General features: G+C 45.6%; 1 protein-coding gene across 4 annotated transcripts in view; it reads left to right on the forward strand.

The window, feature by feature from the left end:
* Positions 1-16037, forward strand: part of TTLL6 (tubulin tyrosine ligase like 6) — a 54052-nt gene extending 38015 nt beyond the window's left edge. For 3 of the 4 annotated variants that reach the window (XM_077971287.1, XM_077971288.1, XM_077971289.1), the window contains 4 exons: positions 3346-3435; positions 7087-7456; positions 7927-8192; positions 15299-16037. In XM_077971287.1, the coding sequence (XP_077827413.1) occupies positions 3346-3435; positions 7087-7456; positions 7927-8183 (717 nt within the window). In that variant the 3' untranslated portion in view covers positions 8184-8192; positions 15299-16037. The remainder of the gene's footprint in view (positions 1-3345; positions 3436-7086; positions 7457-7926; positions 8193-15298) is intronic. The other variant, XM_015119352.3, reaches the window with a different exon arrangement.
* Positions 16038-17396: the final 1359 nt, after the last annotated feature.

Consider the following 17396-nt stretch of genomic DNA (forward strand, 5'->3'; position numbering starts at 1 on the left):
CTGTATTATTGTACATTTTAACTAGCAATTTATGAGAGTTCCAGTTGCTCCATAGCTCCATATCTTTGTTAACGTTTTGGTGTTATCTGTCTTTTTTTTTTTGAGATAGAGTCTCGCTCTGTTGCCCAGGCTAGAGTGCAGTGGCACAGTCTTGGCTCACTGCAACCTCAGCCTCCAGGGTTCAAGCAATTCTCATGCCTCAGCTTTTAAATTTGAACCACTCTAATGGCTATGTTTTGATATCTCATTGTAGTTTTACTTTGTATTTCCGATGTTTACTGGTTATTTATCTTTCTTTGTCAAGTATGTTCAAGTTTTCATCCCCTCTCTTTTTTCCCCAGCCTCTGAGACAGAACCTCACTCTGTCACCCAGGTTGGAATGCAGTGGCACCATCATAGCTCACTGCAACCTCAAATTCCTGAGCTCAAGGGATCTTCCCTTTCACCTCAGCCTCCTGAGTAGCTGAGACTACAGGCCCTCACCACTGTTCCTGGCTAATCTTTTTGTTGTTGTTGTTGTTGAGATGGAGTCTCACTCTGTTACCCAGGCTGGAGTGCAATGGTGTGGTCTCAGCTCACTGCAACCTCCAACTCCCGGGTTCAAGAGATTCTCCTGCCTCAGCCTCCTGAGTAGCCAGGATTACAGATGAGCACCACCACCCCCAGCTAATTTTTGTATTTTTAGTAGAGACGGGGTTTCACTATGTTGGTCAGGCTGGTCTCAAACTCCTGGCTTTGTGATCAGCCCGCCTCAGCCTCCCAAAGTGCTGGGATTATAGGTGTGAGCCACTACGTCTGGCAATTTTTTTTTTTTTTTTTTTTTTAAGAGACTGAGTCTTGCTTTGTTGCCCAGGCAGGTTTCAAATTCCTGGGCTCAAGCAATCCTCCCACCTCAGCCTCCCAATGTGCTGGGATTACAGGCACAAGCCACTGTGCCTGATCCCCTTTTTGGGTAGGATTGTTTGTCTTTTGATATTCCATTATGGGAATTACTTAATTTATATATTCTGGAAATTTGCCTGTTTTTTTCCTAATAGTGTTTTTTGATTAGTGAAAAATTTTAATTTTGATAAAGTTTATCAATTTTTCTTGTATATGTCTTCCTTCCTTCCTTCCTTCCTTCCTCCCTCCCTCTTTCTTTATTTCTTTCTTGTCTTTTTTTTTTTTTTTTTTTTTTTGAGATGGAGTCTCGCTCTGTAGCCCAGACTGGAGCGCAGTGGCATGATCTTGGCTCACTGCAACCTCTGCCTCCCGGGTTCAAGTGATTTTCCTGCCTCAGCCTCCTGAGCAGCTGGGACTACAGGTACACACCACCACACCTGGCTACTTTTTGTATTTTTAGTAGAGACGTAGTTTCGTCATGTTGATCAGGCTGGTCTTGAACCCCTGATCTCAAGTGACCTGTCCGCCTGGGCCTCCCAAAGTGTTGGGATTAAAGGCGTGAGCCACCGTGCCCAGCATGACTGTTGCTTTCTATATCCTATCTAAGAGATTTTTATGTACCTCAGGTCACAAATATATTCTCCTATGTTTTTTCTTTTTTGAGACAGTCTCACTCTGTTCCCAGGCTGGTGTGTGGTGGCACAGTCACGGCTCACTGCAACCTCTGCCTCCCAGGTTCAAGCAATTCTCCTGTCTCAGCCTCCTGAGTAGCAGGGACTACAGGCACCCACCACCATTCCTGGTTAATTTTTGTATTTTTAGTAGAGATGAGGTTTCACCATATTGGTCAGGCTGGTCTCGAACTCCTGACCTCAGGTGATCCTCCCACCTCAGCCTCCCAAAGTGCTGGGATTACAGGCCTGAACCACTGCACCCAGCCACTCCTATGTTTTTTCTAGAAGTTTTATAACTTTAGCTTTGTGTTTCAGGTTCATGATTCACATCAAATTAATTTTTAAGTATGTTAGATGACGAGATCCAAGGTTTGTTTTTGCCATATATATGTTCAGTAGTACCAAAACTATTTATTGTAAAGACTTTCCTTTATCATTGAATTGCTTTGGTAACTTGACTGAAAAGTGATTGACTATGTAAATGTAGATCTATTTTTGTACTCTAATCTGTTCCTTTGATTTTTTAGGGGTGTGTGTGTGTGTGTGTGTGTGTGTGTGTGTGTGTGTGTCTATCCTTATGCCAATACCACATTGTCTTGATTACTGAACCCTATATAGAAAATCTTGGAATCAGATAATATAAGTCCTCCACTTTTGCTGTTCTTTTTCAAGACTGTTTTGGGTCTTCTAGGTCCTTTGCATTTCCACTTAAATTATCAATTTTTGCAAAGAAGCACGCTGGGATTCTGATTGGCATTGTGCTGAATCTGCAGAAAATTTTGAGGAGAAACAATTTCTTTAACAATAGTGAATCTTTGGTATTATGCAGCAAGAAATCAAAATAAAACAAAACAAAATAGTGAATCTTCCAATCTTCCAACATGATTTATCTTTCCATTTATTTAGATATTCTCTCATTTCCTCAACAAAGTTTTATAGTTTTTAATGTAGACATTCTGCACATCTTTTGTTAAATTTATTCCTATTTGTTTTTTGACAATATTGTAAATGGAATGATTTATTTAGATTTAAATTTCCAGTTGTTTGTTCTTAGCATATAGAAATAATGATTAATGTATACTATCCTGAATTTTGAGACTTAAATTTCTTATGAATTCTAGTTAGTTTTTTTGTTGATTCTTTAGGATTTTCATCATATGTCATTTTCAAATAAAAACAGTTTTACTTCTTTCCAATCATTAGGCTCTTTATTTTTCTTGCTTTATTGCACTGGCTAGGACTTCTGGTACAATGTTGAATAGCGGTGGAGACAGCAAACATCTTTGTCTTGTTTCCAATGTTAGTGGGGAAACATTCCATCTTTTACTATTAAGTATGATGTTCGTTGTCAGGTGTTTGTAGATGCCCTTTATCAGATTGAAAAAGGTCACTTCTGTTCCTAGTTTGCTGAGAGTTTTTAAAAATAATGGATGGATGAGGCTGGGTGCAGTGTCTCATGCCTGTAATCCCAACACGTTGGGAGGCCGAGGCGGGCAGATCACCTGAGGTGGGGAGGTTGAGACTAGCCTGACCAACATGGAGAAACCCCGTCTCTACTAAAAATACAAAATTAACTGGATGTGGTGGCGCATGCCTGTAATCTTTAGAACTCCTGACCTCAAGCAATCCACCCGCCTTGGCTTCCCAAAGTGCTGGGATTATAGGTGTGAGCCACTGCAGCCAGCTGGTCTTAGAGTAGACTACTTTTTTCTCTTGAATGTGGATTATATTTTTCCGTTTTTTTTTTTTTTCATATCTAGTGGGGGTTTTTGTTTTGTTTTGTTTTCAGATAGAATCTTGCTTTGTTACCCGGGCTGCTGGAGTGCACCACAACCTCTGCCACCCGAGTTCAAGTGATTCTTCTGCCTCAGCCTCCCGAGTAGGTGGAATTGCAAGTGCCTATCACCATGCCCGGCTAATTTTTGTATTTCTGGTAGAGACGGGGTTTCACCATGTTGGCTAGGCTGGTCTCAAACACCTGACCTCAAGTGATCCTCCTGCCTTGTCCTCCCAGAGTTCTGGGATTACAGGTGTGAGCCACCGCACCTGGCTATATCTAGTGGTTTTAAGTTTGGATGCTGGACATCACGAATTATGCATGATGCAGTGATTCATTGTAGAATCTCTGGATTCTGTTTGTTCTAAAGAGCATTATCTATCTATCTATCTATCTATCTATCTATCTATCTATCTATTTATCTATCTATCTATCTAGATAAATATATATATTTTAGTCAAGGTCATCTTGCTCTGTCACCCAAGCTGGAGTGAAGTGGTGTGATCATAGCTCACTATGACCTCAAACTCTCAGGCTCAAGGGATCCTCCTGCCTCAGCCTCCCGAGTATCTAGGACTACAGGAGTGCACCACCATGCCTGGCTAATTTTTAAACAATTATTTTAGAGATGAGGATCTTGCTGTGTTGCTCAGGCTGGTCTCAAACTCTTGGCCTCAAGTGATCCTTCCACCTCTGCCTCCCGAATACTTGGGATTACAGGCATGAACCACCTTGCCCAGCCTAAAGAGTGATTTTTATATGAACAATCCATTAACTTCACATTCTAAATCTACTGTGGTCAGCAGCAATCGAAATCTTATTAGTTATTTCAGCCTCTAGTGCTTTTTTTTTATTGGGTCCCCTGAGATCCTTTCCTCCCCATTCCACACCCCCCAGCATGTGTAGTTTATCAGTCATGCCAAACTGCACATAAAAGGATTTCACACTTTCACAATTTACACTCTGCATCTCTGGCTTCTCTGACTGTCTCAAACTTTACCTCTAGCCAGTAAGCCTGTGGCTTTCTGCTGCCCACGCCATGTGGATTGTGGGTGTCCTTGGACAAAAAGCTGCAAAGCCGCAGATCTCATCAAGTGCAGTTTCTTTTGTTCCCCAACACTAGCTTTTGTTTGTTTGTTTGTTTGGTTGGTTTTTTTGTTTGTTTTTGAGACAGAGTTTTACCTTTGTCACTCAGGCTGGAGTGCAATGGTGTGATCTCAGCTCACTGCAACCTCCACCTCCCAAGTTCAAGTGATTTTCCTGCCTCAGCCTCCTGAGTAGCTGGCATTACAGGCATCTGCCAGCACACCTGGCTAATTTTTGTATTTTTAGTAGAGATGGGGTTTCACCATGTTGGCCAGGCTGGTCTCGAATTCCTGATCTCAGCTGATCCACCCACCTCAGCCTCCCAAAGTGCTGAGATTACAGGCGTGAGCCACCTTGCCTGGCCTTAAGACTAGGTTTCAACTGCCCGTTTCACCCTATCAGTTCTCCAAGGTAGGGACATACAGGTTGCCTTTGCTTCTCCCTCACTATAAATAATGCTGCAGTGAACATCCATCTATATGTTTTTTTATTATGATAAAATATATATCACATAAAACTTACCATTTTAATTATTTTTAAGTGTATAATTCAGTGTCATTAAGGACAGACACACATTTGTGCAGTGATCATCGCTATCTACTTCCAGAATTTTTCCATCACCCTAAACAGAAAATCTGTACCCATTAAACATGACTCTTCATTCTCCCCTCCCCTCAGCCACTGGAAACCCCTGTTCTCCTTTCTGTCTCTAGGAATTTGACTACTCTAGGGACCTCATATAAGTGGAACATATAGTATTTGTGCTTTTGCGTCTGGCTTATTTCACTTAGCATAAGGTTTTCAAGGTTCAGTCATGTTACAGCATGTGTCAGAATTTCCTTCCTTTTGAAGACCGAATAATATTCCATTATATATATTTAGGGTTTATACCATTTTGTTTATCCCTTCATCTGTTGTGAACATTTGAGTTTTCTACTTTTTAGCTATTGTGAATAATGCTGCTGTAAACACTGGTGTATGTTTTTTTCTTTTTTCTTTTTTTTTTTCCTGAGATGAAATCTTGCTCTTTTCCCCCAGGCTGGAGTGCAGTGGCACGATCTTGGCTCACTGCAACCTCTGCCTCCCAGGTTCAAGTGATTCTCCTGCCTCAGCCTCCCGAGTACCTGGGATTACGGGCTCCCGCCACCACGCCTGGCTAGTTTTTGTATTTTTAGTAGAGATGGGGTTTCACCATGTTGGCCAGGCTGGTCTCGAACTCCTGAGGTGATCCGCCCACCTCAGCCTCCCAAAGTGCTGGGATTACAGGGATGAGCCACGGCACCCAGTCTGTTTTTTTCTTTTTTGAGACAGAGTCTCACTCTGTCATTCAGGTTGCAGTACAGTGGCACCATCTTGGTTCACTGTAATCTCCATCTCCCAGGCTCAAGCAGTTCTCTCACCTCAGCCTCCCAAGTAGCTGGGACCACAGGTGCACACCACCATGCCCAGCTAATTTTTGGTAGAGACAGGATTTTGCCATGTCTGCCAGGCTGGTCTCAAACTCCTATACTCAAGCAATCTGCCTGCTTCAGCCTCCCAAAGTGCTGGGATTACAGATGTGAGCCACCATGACCGGCCACAGTGTATGTATTTTTCAAGAGTGGTCTAATAACTTATTAACTATATATACCTAGCAGAAGATTTGCTAGGTCACAGAATATTTGTAATTTTACTTTGCCAAATATTTCTAGGTGGTTCAGAATGCCTATAGCAGCCTAAATTCTCAGCAGCAGGAGGTTCCTCTTCCTCTGCACAACACTGGCATTACCTAACTTTCTATTTTTTGCCAGTTTGATGGCTGTAAAATAATACCTAGGCCAGGAGTGGTTTGTTTGATTTTTTTTTGTTTGGTTTTGAGACAGAGTTTCACTCTTGTCACCCAGGCTGGAGTGCAATGGTGCGATCTTGGCTCACTGCAACCTCCACTTCCCAAGTTCAAGTGATTCTACTGCCTCCAGGAGGCAGGAGATTACAGGTTCATGCCTGTAATCCCAGCACTTTGGGAGGCTGAGGTGGGCTGATCACTTGAACCCAGGAGTTTGAGACCAGCCTGAGCAACATGGCAAAACCCCATCTCTACAAAAAATACAAAAGCTGGACGTGACGGTGCATGCCTGTGGTCCCAACTACTTGGGAGACAGAGGTGGGAGGATTGCTTGAGCCCAGGAGGTGGAGGTTAGAGTGAGCCAAGATTGCACCACTGTGCTCCAGCCAGGGTGACAGGGCGAGACCCTGTCTCAAATAATAACAATAACAATAACAATAATAATACCTATTGTTCTGATGGCCAATCTTTGTTGTTTATAATCTGTCTCATGTTTAGAGACTTTTAGAGGAGGCTGTAGAGTCTTCTACCATCTTCTGCCCTACTGTTTAACCAATTCATGGTGAGGAGACTATTCTAACCTAATCTTTCTTGCTGCTAATGAATCAGCTCTTAATCTGTTTATTTTAATCAAGAATAGCATGGGAGCTGGGCATGGTGGCACTCACATGTAGTCCCGGCTACTTGGGAGGCTGAGGCGGGAGGATCACTTGAGCCCAATTCGAGACCAGCCTGGGCAGCATAGCAAGACCTTGTCTCAAAAAATAAAAATAAAAAAAGAATAGCATAGGAAGGAACCCTTAGCTTTCCGCAGTCTCATTTTGAACTGTCTTTTCTTCCAGCACTTAACCTCAGTAGAAACCGCCCCAGAATCCACCATCCAAGTCTCAATCTCCCCAAAGTCTCCACCAACCCTGGCCGTGACCACCAGCTCTGAGTACAGTGGCCCAGAGATGGATAAGGTGGTATCCTTTAAATGCAAGAAGCAGCAGACCCCTCCACAGTTAATCCAGAAGGAAATGTTAAAACCTCTTCTGCCCACAAAACCCAAGAGCTTCTGGGGGAGTCCAAACACAAACTGGAGTTTGCTGAAGAGTGACATGAAGAAGCCACAATTGCTATCCGAGCTACTGACCAAGCTTCAACTGAGGGGAAAGCTCTCCTTCTTCCCAGCTCACTACAACCCCAAGCTGGGAATGAATAGCCTGTCACGTGAGTGCCAGTGTGTTCAGGGATGTGCCAGGAGCTTAAAGGGAAGACAGACCGATAGAACCAGTCCTAATCTGTGGGGAGCTCCCAGTCTTTGGAGGGGGGACAGCCCTTGTCCTCAGGGAAACCCCAGTCTGATGGTGGAGACACAGTTGGTACCATTAGGAGGCCTCTAGTCTGATTGGGAAGACAAAGAAGATAAAAACAGAATGCTGTCCAAGTCCCTTCTTCAACATTTCCTAGTTCTCATTCACATGAGGCTCATTCAGCTGAGGCTGCACCAGTTATTGATGTTAAGTATGAAAAAATGGGGAAGGAAAACTATTTGGAGCAAAGGAGCAATGGCTGATTCTGGCTCAAAGAGCTTCAGCCAGTTATAGGCCATGGAACCCTACTGGGAGGTGGTCTTCGCCAGGAATTTGTGCTGAATCCAGCAGCACAAATCACTGATGCTTATGACTTTGCCTTTCCAGAAAACGCCTCCCTGCCTGGGGAGTGCCACTCCTGCAGTGACAGCTCTGGCGAGAAGAGGCAGCTGGATATGCCCTCCCTCCTCTTGCAGGGTCCTCAGAGCTATAATGTCACTCTGAGGGACCTGCTGGTGATTACTACTCCAGCCCGACTGGATCCAAGGCCTTGCAGAAGCCACACAAATGCTATGAGGGACCCGTGTATGCAGGATCAAGAAGCATACAGCCATTGCCTGATCTCTGGCCAAAAAGGATGTTAGAGGAGCTAGGTAGGCCCACACATATTCCCTTAATGCATTTGGTGCGTTGGCAGATGCTCTGTGTTTTTCTGGAATGTTGGATAGGTAGGAGGATGGATGGATTGATAAAGACATACAGGTAAGTAGACAATGAAGACTTAGTCAAAATGTGACCCTGGCTGACCGCAATGGCTCATGCCTATAATCCCAGTACTTTGGGAGGCCAAGGCAGGAGGATCCCTTGAGCCAATGAGTTTGAGACCAGCCTGGGCAACATAAGAGAGACCGAATCTCTACAAAAAATTTAAAAATTAGCTGGGTGTGGTGGCACATGCCTGTGGTCCCAGCTACTTGAGAGGCTGAGGCGAGAAGACCCCTTGATGCAAGGGGTTCAAGACCAGCCTGGGCAACATAGCAAGATCCTGTCTCTACAAAAAATTTAAAAATTAGGCTGGGTGTGGTGGCTTACGCCTGTAATCCCAGACTTTGGGAGGCGGAGGTGGGCGGATCATGCGGTCAGGAAATTGAGACCATTCTGGCTAACACAGTGGAACCCTGTCTCTACAAAAATACAAAAAATTAGCTGGGCGTGGTATCACACGCCTGTAGTCCCAGCCACTCAGGAGGTTGAGGCTTGCCTCCTGAGGGAGGGAGAGGGAGGGAAGGGTTAGGAGGGAGAGGTTGCAGTGAGCTGAGATCGCGCCACTGCACTCCAGCCTGGGTGACAGAGTGACTCCGTCTCAAATAATAGTAATAATAATAATTTAAAAATTAGCTGGGTGTGGTGGAGCATGCCTGTGGTCCCAGCTGCTTGGGAAGCCAAGGTAGAAGGATTCATTGAACACAGAGCTCAAGGTTGCAGTGAGCAGGGATTGCACCACTGCACTCCAGCCTGGGTGACAGAGCAATGCTCTGTCTCCAAAAAAAAAAAAAAAAAAAAAAAAAAGTGACCCCCTTGCTATGTATTAATATATTTCTGATAGAACTGATCTGCCCCTACTAGGCATTTTGCCTTGTCTTCCACTTATGGCTAAAATTGAGATAGTCATATATGGAGATCCCAGAAGTAGAAGCATGTCAACCATGATGGGTTGATTTTCACACCCTTCAAGCTATGCTGCCTGGTCTAGGCCTAGATCACTTGCCCCAAAGGCTGGCCCTGTAATGGAGTGTGCTGAGGGCACAGAGCAACAGGGCAGCAGAGACTGAGATGTGGAACCAAAGGCCTTTGAGAAGCTTTGGTTCCACCGTGCAAAAGGCCCCAGGAGATGGTAGGATGCCCTCCATCTGAACTTCAGTGCTTCTGAGGGAAAGTTATATGTAAGAACTTGGGAGAACCATACAACATAGAGCTGTGGAATTAAGGGATCTGTGCTGCTTGACTGTCTAAAGAAGGAGGCTAGAGATTTGAATCATCTCCCTCCACCCTGCCACCCAAAGCTTTACTGTGAGCAGACACTCTGACCTGGCCCCTTGTGACCAGTAGCTCACACTGCAGGAGGGCCTGCAAGGAAACATCCAACCCATACAGATCACCTTTGGTGCCTGTAAAAATGCATATTCCAGGGCCTCCTCCCAGAAATTCTGATTTAGTAGCTCCTGGGGGGAGAGCCCAGGAATCTGCGTTTTATGAAGCTCCTCTGGGTGATTCTGATAGTCCTGTCACCATGCTCAGAGAAGAGCTGGGCCTGATGTTTCCCCATTTCCCTGATGATAGGAATCATATGAGGGCCCTTGTTTAAGCCTATAGTTTCTCAGGGCAAACCCCCTGGGAATTCTGGCATAAGAGGGCTGGGAAGGGGCCCTGGGAATTTGTCTTTTGAACAAGTCTTTTAAATATGGGTAATAGGTCAGGCGCGGTGGCTCGTGCCTGTAATCCCAGCACTTTGGGAGGCCCAGGCGGGCACATCACTAGGTCAGGAGTTCGAGACCAGCCTAGCCAATATGGTGAAACCCCATCTCTACTAAAAATACAAAAAGTAAGCTGGGTGTGGTGGCTCACGCCTGTAATCCCAGCACTTTGGGAGGCCGAGGCGGGTGGGTCACAAGGTCAGGAGTTCAAGACCAGCCTGGCCAAGATGGTGAAATCCCGCCTCTACTAAAAATACAAAAATTAGCCGGGCATGGTAGCGGGTGCCTGTAGTCCCAGCTATTTGGGAGGTTGAGGCAGGAGAATGGCATGAACCCAGGAGGCGGAGCTTGCAGTGAAACAAGATCGCGCCACTGCACTCCAGCCTGGGTGACAGAGTGAGACTCCATCTCAAAAAGACAAAAACAAAAACAAAAAAACCCCAAAAAGTAGCCGGGCATGATGGCACATGCCTGTAGTCCCAGCTACAGTTGCAGTGAGCTGAGACTGCGCCACTGTGCTCCAACCTGGGCGACACAGCGAGACTCCATCTCCAAAAAACAAAACAAAACAACAACAACAACAACAAAAACATATGGGTAATAAGTACTTGTCTTACATGTGGACCCAGGCCTAGGCAGAGGAGCCTGTTACAGCCAGCCCTGACCTGTGGGCCTGTTATTGGAGCAAAACTCTCTGATCCTTGAGGAGCTCCAACCCACGACCACTATCTTCAATTCTTGTGCCTCAGCCTCTTGAGTAGCTGGGGCTACAGGCATGTGCCTCCATGCCCAGCCAATTTCTGTATTTCTAGTAGATATGGGGTTTTGCCATGTTGGACAGGTTGGTCTCAAACTCCTGGCCTCAAGCGATTCACCCGCCTCGGCCTCCCAAAGTGCTGGGATTACAGATACGAGCCACCGCACCCACCCTGTTTCTACTATTTAAAAAAGAGAGGGGCCGGGCGCGGTGGCTCAAGCCTGTAATCCCAGTATTTTGGGAGGCCAAGACGGGCGGATCACGAGGTCAGGAGATCGAGACCGTCCTGGCTAACACGGTGAAACCCCGTCTCTACTAAAAAATACAAAAAAAAACTAGCCGGGCGAGGTGGCTGGCGCCTGTAGTCCCAGCTACTCGGGAGGCTGAGGCAGGAGAATGGCGTAAACCTGGGAGGCGGAGCTTGCAGTGAGCTGAGATCGGGCCACTGCACTTCAGCCTGGGCGACAGAGCGAGACTCCATCTCAAAAATAAATAAATAAATAAATAAATAAATAAATAAATAAAAAATAGAAAAGAGAGGATGATGTACAGATTACCATGAGAACTTGTATTCAATAGGACTGTTAAATGAAATAATAATGATCAGAAGCCACACAAAGAAAGGGAAGAGATCATTATATGAAGAGGATGTGATAAGGTGCTTCCTGCATTGACCGTTGAATTTGGCTCTGAACCTCTTAGCAGAAAAGGCTAGACATAGCATCCTGTTTTGGTCCTTTTTGTCTGTCCAATCATACTAGAGAGTCCCTAGCGGCATGGACTATGTCTCTGCCATCAGATGGGGGTCTCCCTGAGGACAGGAACTTTATTCCTCCCCCTCAAGATTGGGGGCTCCTCAAAGATTGGGACTGGTTCTGTTGGTTTCTCTCCCCACGCGCAAGCTCCAGGTACATCCCTGTGTACACTGGCCCTCACCTACTTGGAGTTGTAGTGAGCTGAGAAACAGCGAACCTTGGTGAATGCCTCTGATAGCAGATGCTGATTCTTCATGTCACTTTTTAGCAATGTGAGCTGAGATTCCCTAAGGAGCTCTGGTATTTTGTAGGCAGAGATGGTTTCAATATTTTCTCGTAGGTGAGTAAAAATAAGTTGAGTAGTTCTTTAGGGAAGACTTCTTTCCCTGAAACAGCATTTTATCATGTGGAGTCTCATAGGTCTTTACTGCCATAATAAACAATGGCTGAGGGCACTGTCATGTGTTAGTATGAGTCATGGTGCTGGGCATGGTGGCAAGTGCCTGTGGTCCCAGCTACTTGGGAGGCTGAGGCAGAAGGATTGCTTGAGTCCAGGAGTTCCAGGCTGTAATGCGCTATCCTGATTGGGTATCCACACTAAGTTTGGCATCAGTATGATGACCTCCCAGGAGCTGGGGACCACCAGGTTGCCTAAGGAAGGGTAAACCAAGACGGAAATGGAGCAGGTCAAAACTTCCATGCTCATCAGTAGTGGGATCACGCTGCTGAATATCCATTGCACTCCGGCCTAGGCAACATAGTGAGACCCCGTCTCTAAAAAAAGAAAAAATCAGCTGGGCACGGTGGCTCAAGCCTGTAATCCCAGCACTTTGGGAGGCTGAGATGGGCGGATCACAAGGTCAGGAGATCGAGACCATCCTGGCTAACACGGTGAAACCCCGTCTCTACTAAAAAATACAAAAAACTAGCCAGGCGAGGTGGCGGGCGCCTGTGGTCCCAGCTACTCCGGAGGCTGAGGCAGGAGAATGGCGTAAACCCGGGAGGCGGAGCTTGCAGTGAGCTGAGATCCGGCCACTGCACTCCAGCCTGGGCGACAGAGCCAGACTCAGTCTCAAAAAAAAAAAAAAAAAAAAAAAAAAAAAAAAAAAAGAAAAAATCAGGGTGATAGATGGTGATAGTTGCCCTTTTTTGCTAGCTGACTATAAAAGCGCCAGCACTCTTCTAGATAAATATTTTATCCAATTGAATTTCAATCACAATTGCACACTTTATTTTTATTTTCTTTGGAGACAGTCTTGTTCTGTTGTGCAGGCTGGAGTGCAGTGATAGGATCATGGATCACCATAATCTCAAACTCCAGGGCTCAAGCCATCCTCCTGCCTCAGCCTCCCATGTAGCTAGGACTACTGGTGCACATCGTGATATCCAGCTAATTTAAAAATTATTTGTGTAGCACAGGGTCTCCCATGTTGCCTAGACTGGTCTTGAACTCCTGGCCTCAAACAATCCTCTTGCTTCGGCTTCCCAAAACTCTGGGATTACAGGTGTGAGCCATTGCACTTAGCCGTGAACTTTAGAAAGGAAAAAAAAAACAAAAAAAAAAAAAACAAAAACAAAATCAAAAAACAACTGATACTCAAAGAGCATAAGGCTTAACATTCAGCAGATCTCCCCGTTTTTAATTGGCACAGCAAGGATTTAAGTCAGATGCTTTTGATTCTCAAGTCCCAGGCTCTTGAAGCCATATTATCTGTCTGTTAAATTATACTTTTCATATTAAGTCTTTAGTTAGAGCTGACGTGACAATAAGTAGCTCTTCAGTGGAGGCATTTCTGCAGGTAGCAGATATGACAAAGACCAAGCAGAGCCTCCTAGAATAACATATGGGGTCACCAGATCTCAGAGCTGGCCCCCTGCTTTTAGGCCAAATAATGGCTTCTAAAACCTCTCTCCAAACTAATCAGACCATAAAGGACTTACACATAAAAAAGCAAACTCACAAAAGACTAATTATATATAGCAGTATGTCCATTGGAGTGCATGATATTAATGCATTGATTTACAGATGGAGCAGAATGTGGTGTGAAAAGGTCTTCTGCACAAGAAATAATGGTTGAAGGAAAGAAGGAAGAGCAAGCAGAGGCCCCAGTTGAGGATCAGGGGTTTCTTTGGAAAGCGTAATAGTAATAACACCTTCCACACATCAGGTTTACAGACCATATCTCATGGAATCCTCACATTGACAACGTGAGGTTGGCAAGGCAGACGTTATTACCTTATGCCCAGTTTGCAAGTGAAGAAACTCAAGGTTGAGGATGTTAAATGACTTGCTCAACCTCACACAAGTGATGGACTGGACAAACAGCTCTATATTTCTTCCTCTATACCACCTGGTCACGAACTTGGCACCCATCCTGACCCATGTGAGGAATGGAGCCCTGACAAACTCCTCCATTTTTCTGCTTTAGTGGCTAGAATCTCATTCTTCTTCCTCTGGATCCACTTTCACAGGGGGTTGGTCACTGAGTCCAGGGTGCAGATCTGTATAACAGTTGAATTCTAGGGGATAAACAACCTATTTGGTAGGATTTTCTTTCTTTCTTTCTTTTTTTTTTTTTTTGAGACAGGGTCTTACTGTGTCATCCAGGCTGGAGTGCAGTGGCACTATCACGGCTCACTTCAGCCTCGACTTCCCAGGCTCAGCTGATTCTCCCACTTCTGCCTCCCGAGTAGCTGGGGTGACAGGTGCTTGTCACCATGCTTGGCTAACTTTTTCTTTTCTTTCTTTTTTTTTTTTGAGATGGAGTCTCCCTCTGTTGCCCAGGCTGGAGTTCAGTGGTGCGATCTCGATCTCAGCTTACTGCAACCTCTGCTTCCCAGGTTCAAGTGATTCTCCTGCTTCCGCTGGCTAACTTTTTCTTTCTGTTGTTGTTGTTGTTGCTGCTGCTGTTGTTTGTTTTTTGTGTGTTTGTTTGTTTTTTGAGACAGAGTCTTGCTCTGTCACTCAGGCTGGAATACAGTGGTGTGATCTTGGCTCACTGCAACTTTCACCTCCCAGGTTCAAGTGATTTTCCTGCCTCAGCCGCCTGAGTAGCTGAGACTGCAGGTGTGCCACCATTCCTGGCTAATTTTTGGATGTAGCTTTAGTAGAGATGGAGTTTCTCCATGTTGGCCAGGCTGGTCTCAAATTCTTGACCTCAAGTGATCCATCTGCCTCAGCTTCCCAAAGAACTGGGATTACAGGCATGAACCACTGTGCCTGGCCTCATTTTGTAAGATTTTAAGAGTGACTCATGGCTTGGTAAAGTGGGATGCCTGGCATCTTACTGAATCAATGGTACCTGCAGTGATGGTGATGCTATTGCTGATGAGGATGATATTGTGCTGATGGTGATGAGCCCAGCATGAACTGGCCCAAGACACACTTCCCATTGGTGTACTAAAAGCTTTTCATATATTGTCTCGGTCCTCAAGGCATTGTTGTTGTCTTTTTCCAAATGGGGAAACCAAGGCTGAGAGGGGTTAAGTAACTTGTCCAAGGGCATACAGCTTCTTAACCACTATAACATTCTCTCCAGCCAGCCATCTTGGCTGCTCTTAAATGATCCATATCCAATGTTTCAGGCAAGAAGGCTGCAGGAAGATGAATGTTGTGTAGGTAGAATGAGTTTCTGGTGATTACGGATATGAGTCACCTAAGCATCTTTTGATCCACTAGATATGAATGGTGATGATGAATTAATTGACTTTAATATTCTGGAGGCAATTTTAAAGGAAAATCTAAAAAAATATATATATGTATTTTTTTCCAGAATCAGACTGGATCTCTGCCACTTTTCTCTTCCTACCTCTCAACTTGCAGGAAACGGTTTGTCTCTTCCGACAGTGTCTCCAGTGTTCACAGAATCAACTGAAGTTTTGTTTCCTCATCTAGATATCCTTGTCTTCCATTAGCTCCTATTAGCAGCACTGGGGCCAACAGCCCTGCCTTTGTGCCCTCCCAGTTAGCTTACAGTGCTACAGGACCATGATTTCTTGGATTGGTGCTGCCCCAGGACACACCCCAGTTGCCCTACCAGTGGCACTTCTCTGGGTTCCTCACATGGCACCATCATCCAGAATATTCCCCCCAGATAAAGCAACTTGGGGTGTAGTGTTTCAGAGAAGGACTCATGATTTCCAGGAGTCAAAAGCCCTCAGTCCACCAACAGAACTATGCCAGTTGGTCTTCATCTCCAGGAAAAAAGATGAGGTCAGGGATGGGCATAGTGCATAACTCTGAGCCCTGAGTGAGAGAACTGAGGCAGCTGCAACTTCACAAGGTCAAGGCCCGACCTCCGCCCATCCCCTCCAGCCCAAAGACTTGCCACCTCAGTGCCTGAGCATCTTCTGGCGACCTCCCTCAGCAGCCCAACTTAATCTCACCAGTGAAAACAGAGGTGAGGCGAGAGTACCCAGCCTGAAGATGCTTCTTCTATCAACCTGCAGAAATGTTACACTTTCCCTTCAGGCATCCATTAATAAAAGAAATTGCCACGCTTACTGCCAGGAGGAGGAGCCTGATCTGGAGGGAGAATGGGAAGGGAAGGTTGTGGGGAGACAGTTATCCTGAGTACCCCTCACTAAGAAAGCTCCAGGCCAGGCACGGTGGCTCATGCCTGTAATCCCAGCACTTTGGGAGGTTGAGGCAGGCAGATCACCTGAGGTGAGGAGTTCAAGACCAGCTTGGCAAACATGGCGAAACCCCATCTCTACTAAAAATATAAAAATTAGCCAGGTGTGGTGGCAAGCACCTGTAGTCCTAGCTACTCAGGAAGCTGAGGCAGGAGAATTGCTTGAACCCAGAAGGCAGAGGTTGCAGTGAGCCGAGATTGCGCCACTGCACTCCAGCCTGGGCGACAGAGCGAGACTCCGTTTAAAAAAAAAAAGCTCCGAATACATTGAAAATATGTCAGGAACCTTTGAAGACTTTCTTGGGACAAGTGGTCTACAGTAAGCCCTGCCCTCTTTACTAGGAGCCCAGGGCCTGCTGTTGCCCTCTCTGGGGCACTCTGACTCCTCCAACTGTGCCCAACAGGGCCTGGCCAGACCCCAGGCATAACATCTTTCCTTATCTGCCAGCTCACTCTCTGCCCTTTCCAGGAATGTGATCCATTTTGCTTCATTCGCTCTTCCTGAGTCCGTTCCCTGGTGAGACCTTTGGGGTGTGTGGGGCAGAGGTGGAAGAAGTAACTTCTGAAGACAAGCACTTGCTTCACAGTGTTGACCCGGCTTTGCCTTAAGGATTTCCAATAGAATGAATTTCTGGCCTCAAGAATGTCAGGGAAACCTGGGATGCTTGAAACCCACAGTACCCTTCAGGCAAATGACCTTAATTATCCAAGATATTGAATGGAGACGTTAGACTCAAGTCATTTGTGTCCAGCTCTGAAACACACATGTGTACACGTCATCCCCATGTGGGCCTAGTTTTCAAGGATTCCGGGATAGTGTTCTTTTTAGTAAGTAGTCAAGGCCCACCAGGATGGCAAAAGAAGCCAAGGCCTGGTTATCCCAGCAGACAAGTAAAAACTTAATTGCCATCCCAGCCTCCACAAGCCCATTCCTGACGCCATTCAGAAGGCTCAAAACAGACTGATGTGAGGCCACTTTTCCCATTGTTCTCATCAGGTTGTCAGAGATCATAGCCTGGCCCAAGCAAAAGATGTAAGACTTGCTGAAAAGGGGCTTCCTGGAATCTCTACATCTCTCCCCTTTTCTCCCTGGTCACCAGTTCCAGCCAGTCAAGGTTCCTGAGCTGATAAAAAGGGATTCTCTTAATAAGATGATGCCAGAATTATTTGGCTTTCTATGGGACACTGTGGTGCCAGCACCTTTGCTCCTAGAGACAGGGCATGCAATCTGTGCAGT

This window comes from Macaca mulatta, chromosome 16, assembly GCF_049350105.2.
Source record: "Macaca mulatta isolate MMU2019108-1 chromosome 16, T2T-MMU8v2.0, whole genome shotgun sequence".
Taxonomy (NCBI): domain Eukaryota; kingdom Metazoa; phylum Chordata; class Mammalia; order Primates; family Cercopithecidae; genus Macaca; species Macaca mulatta.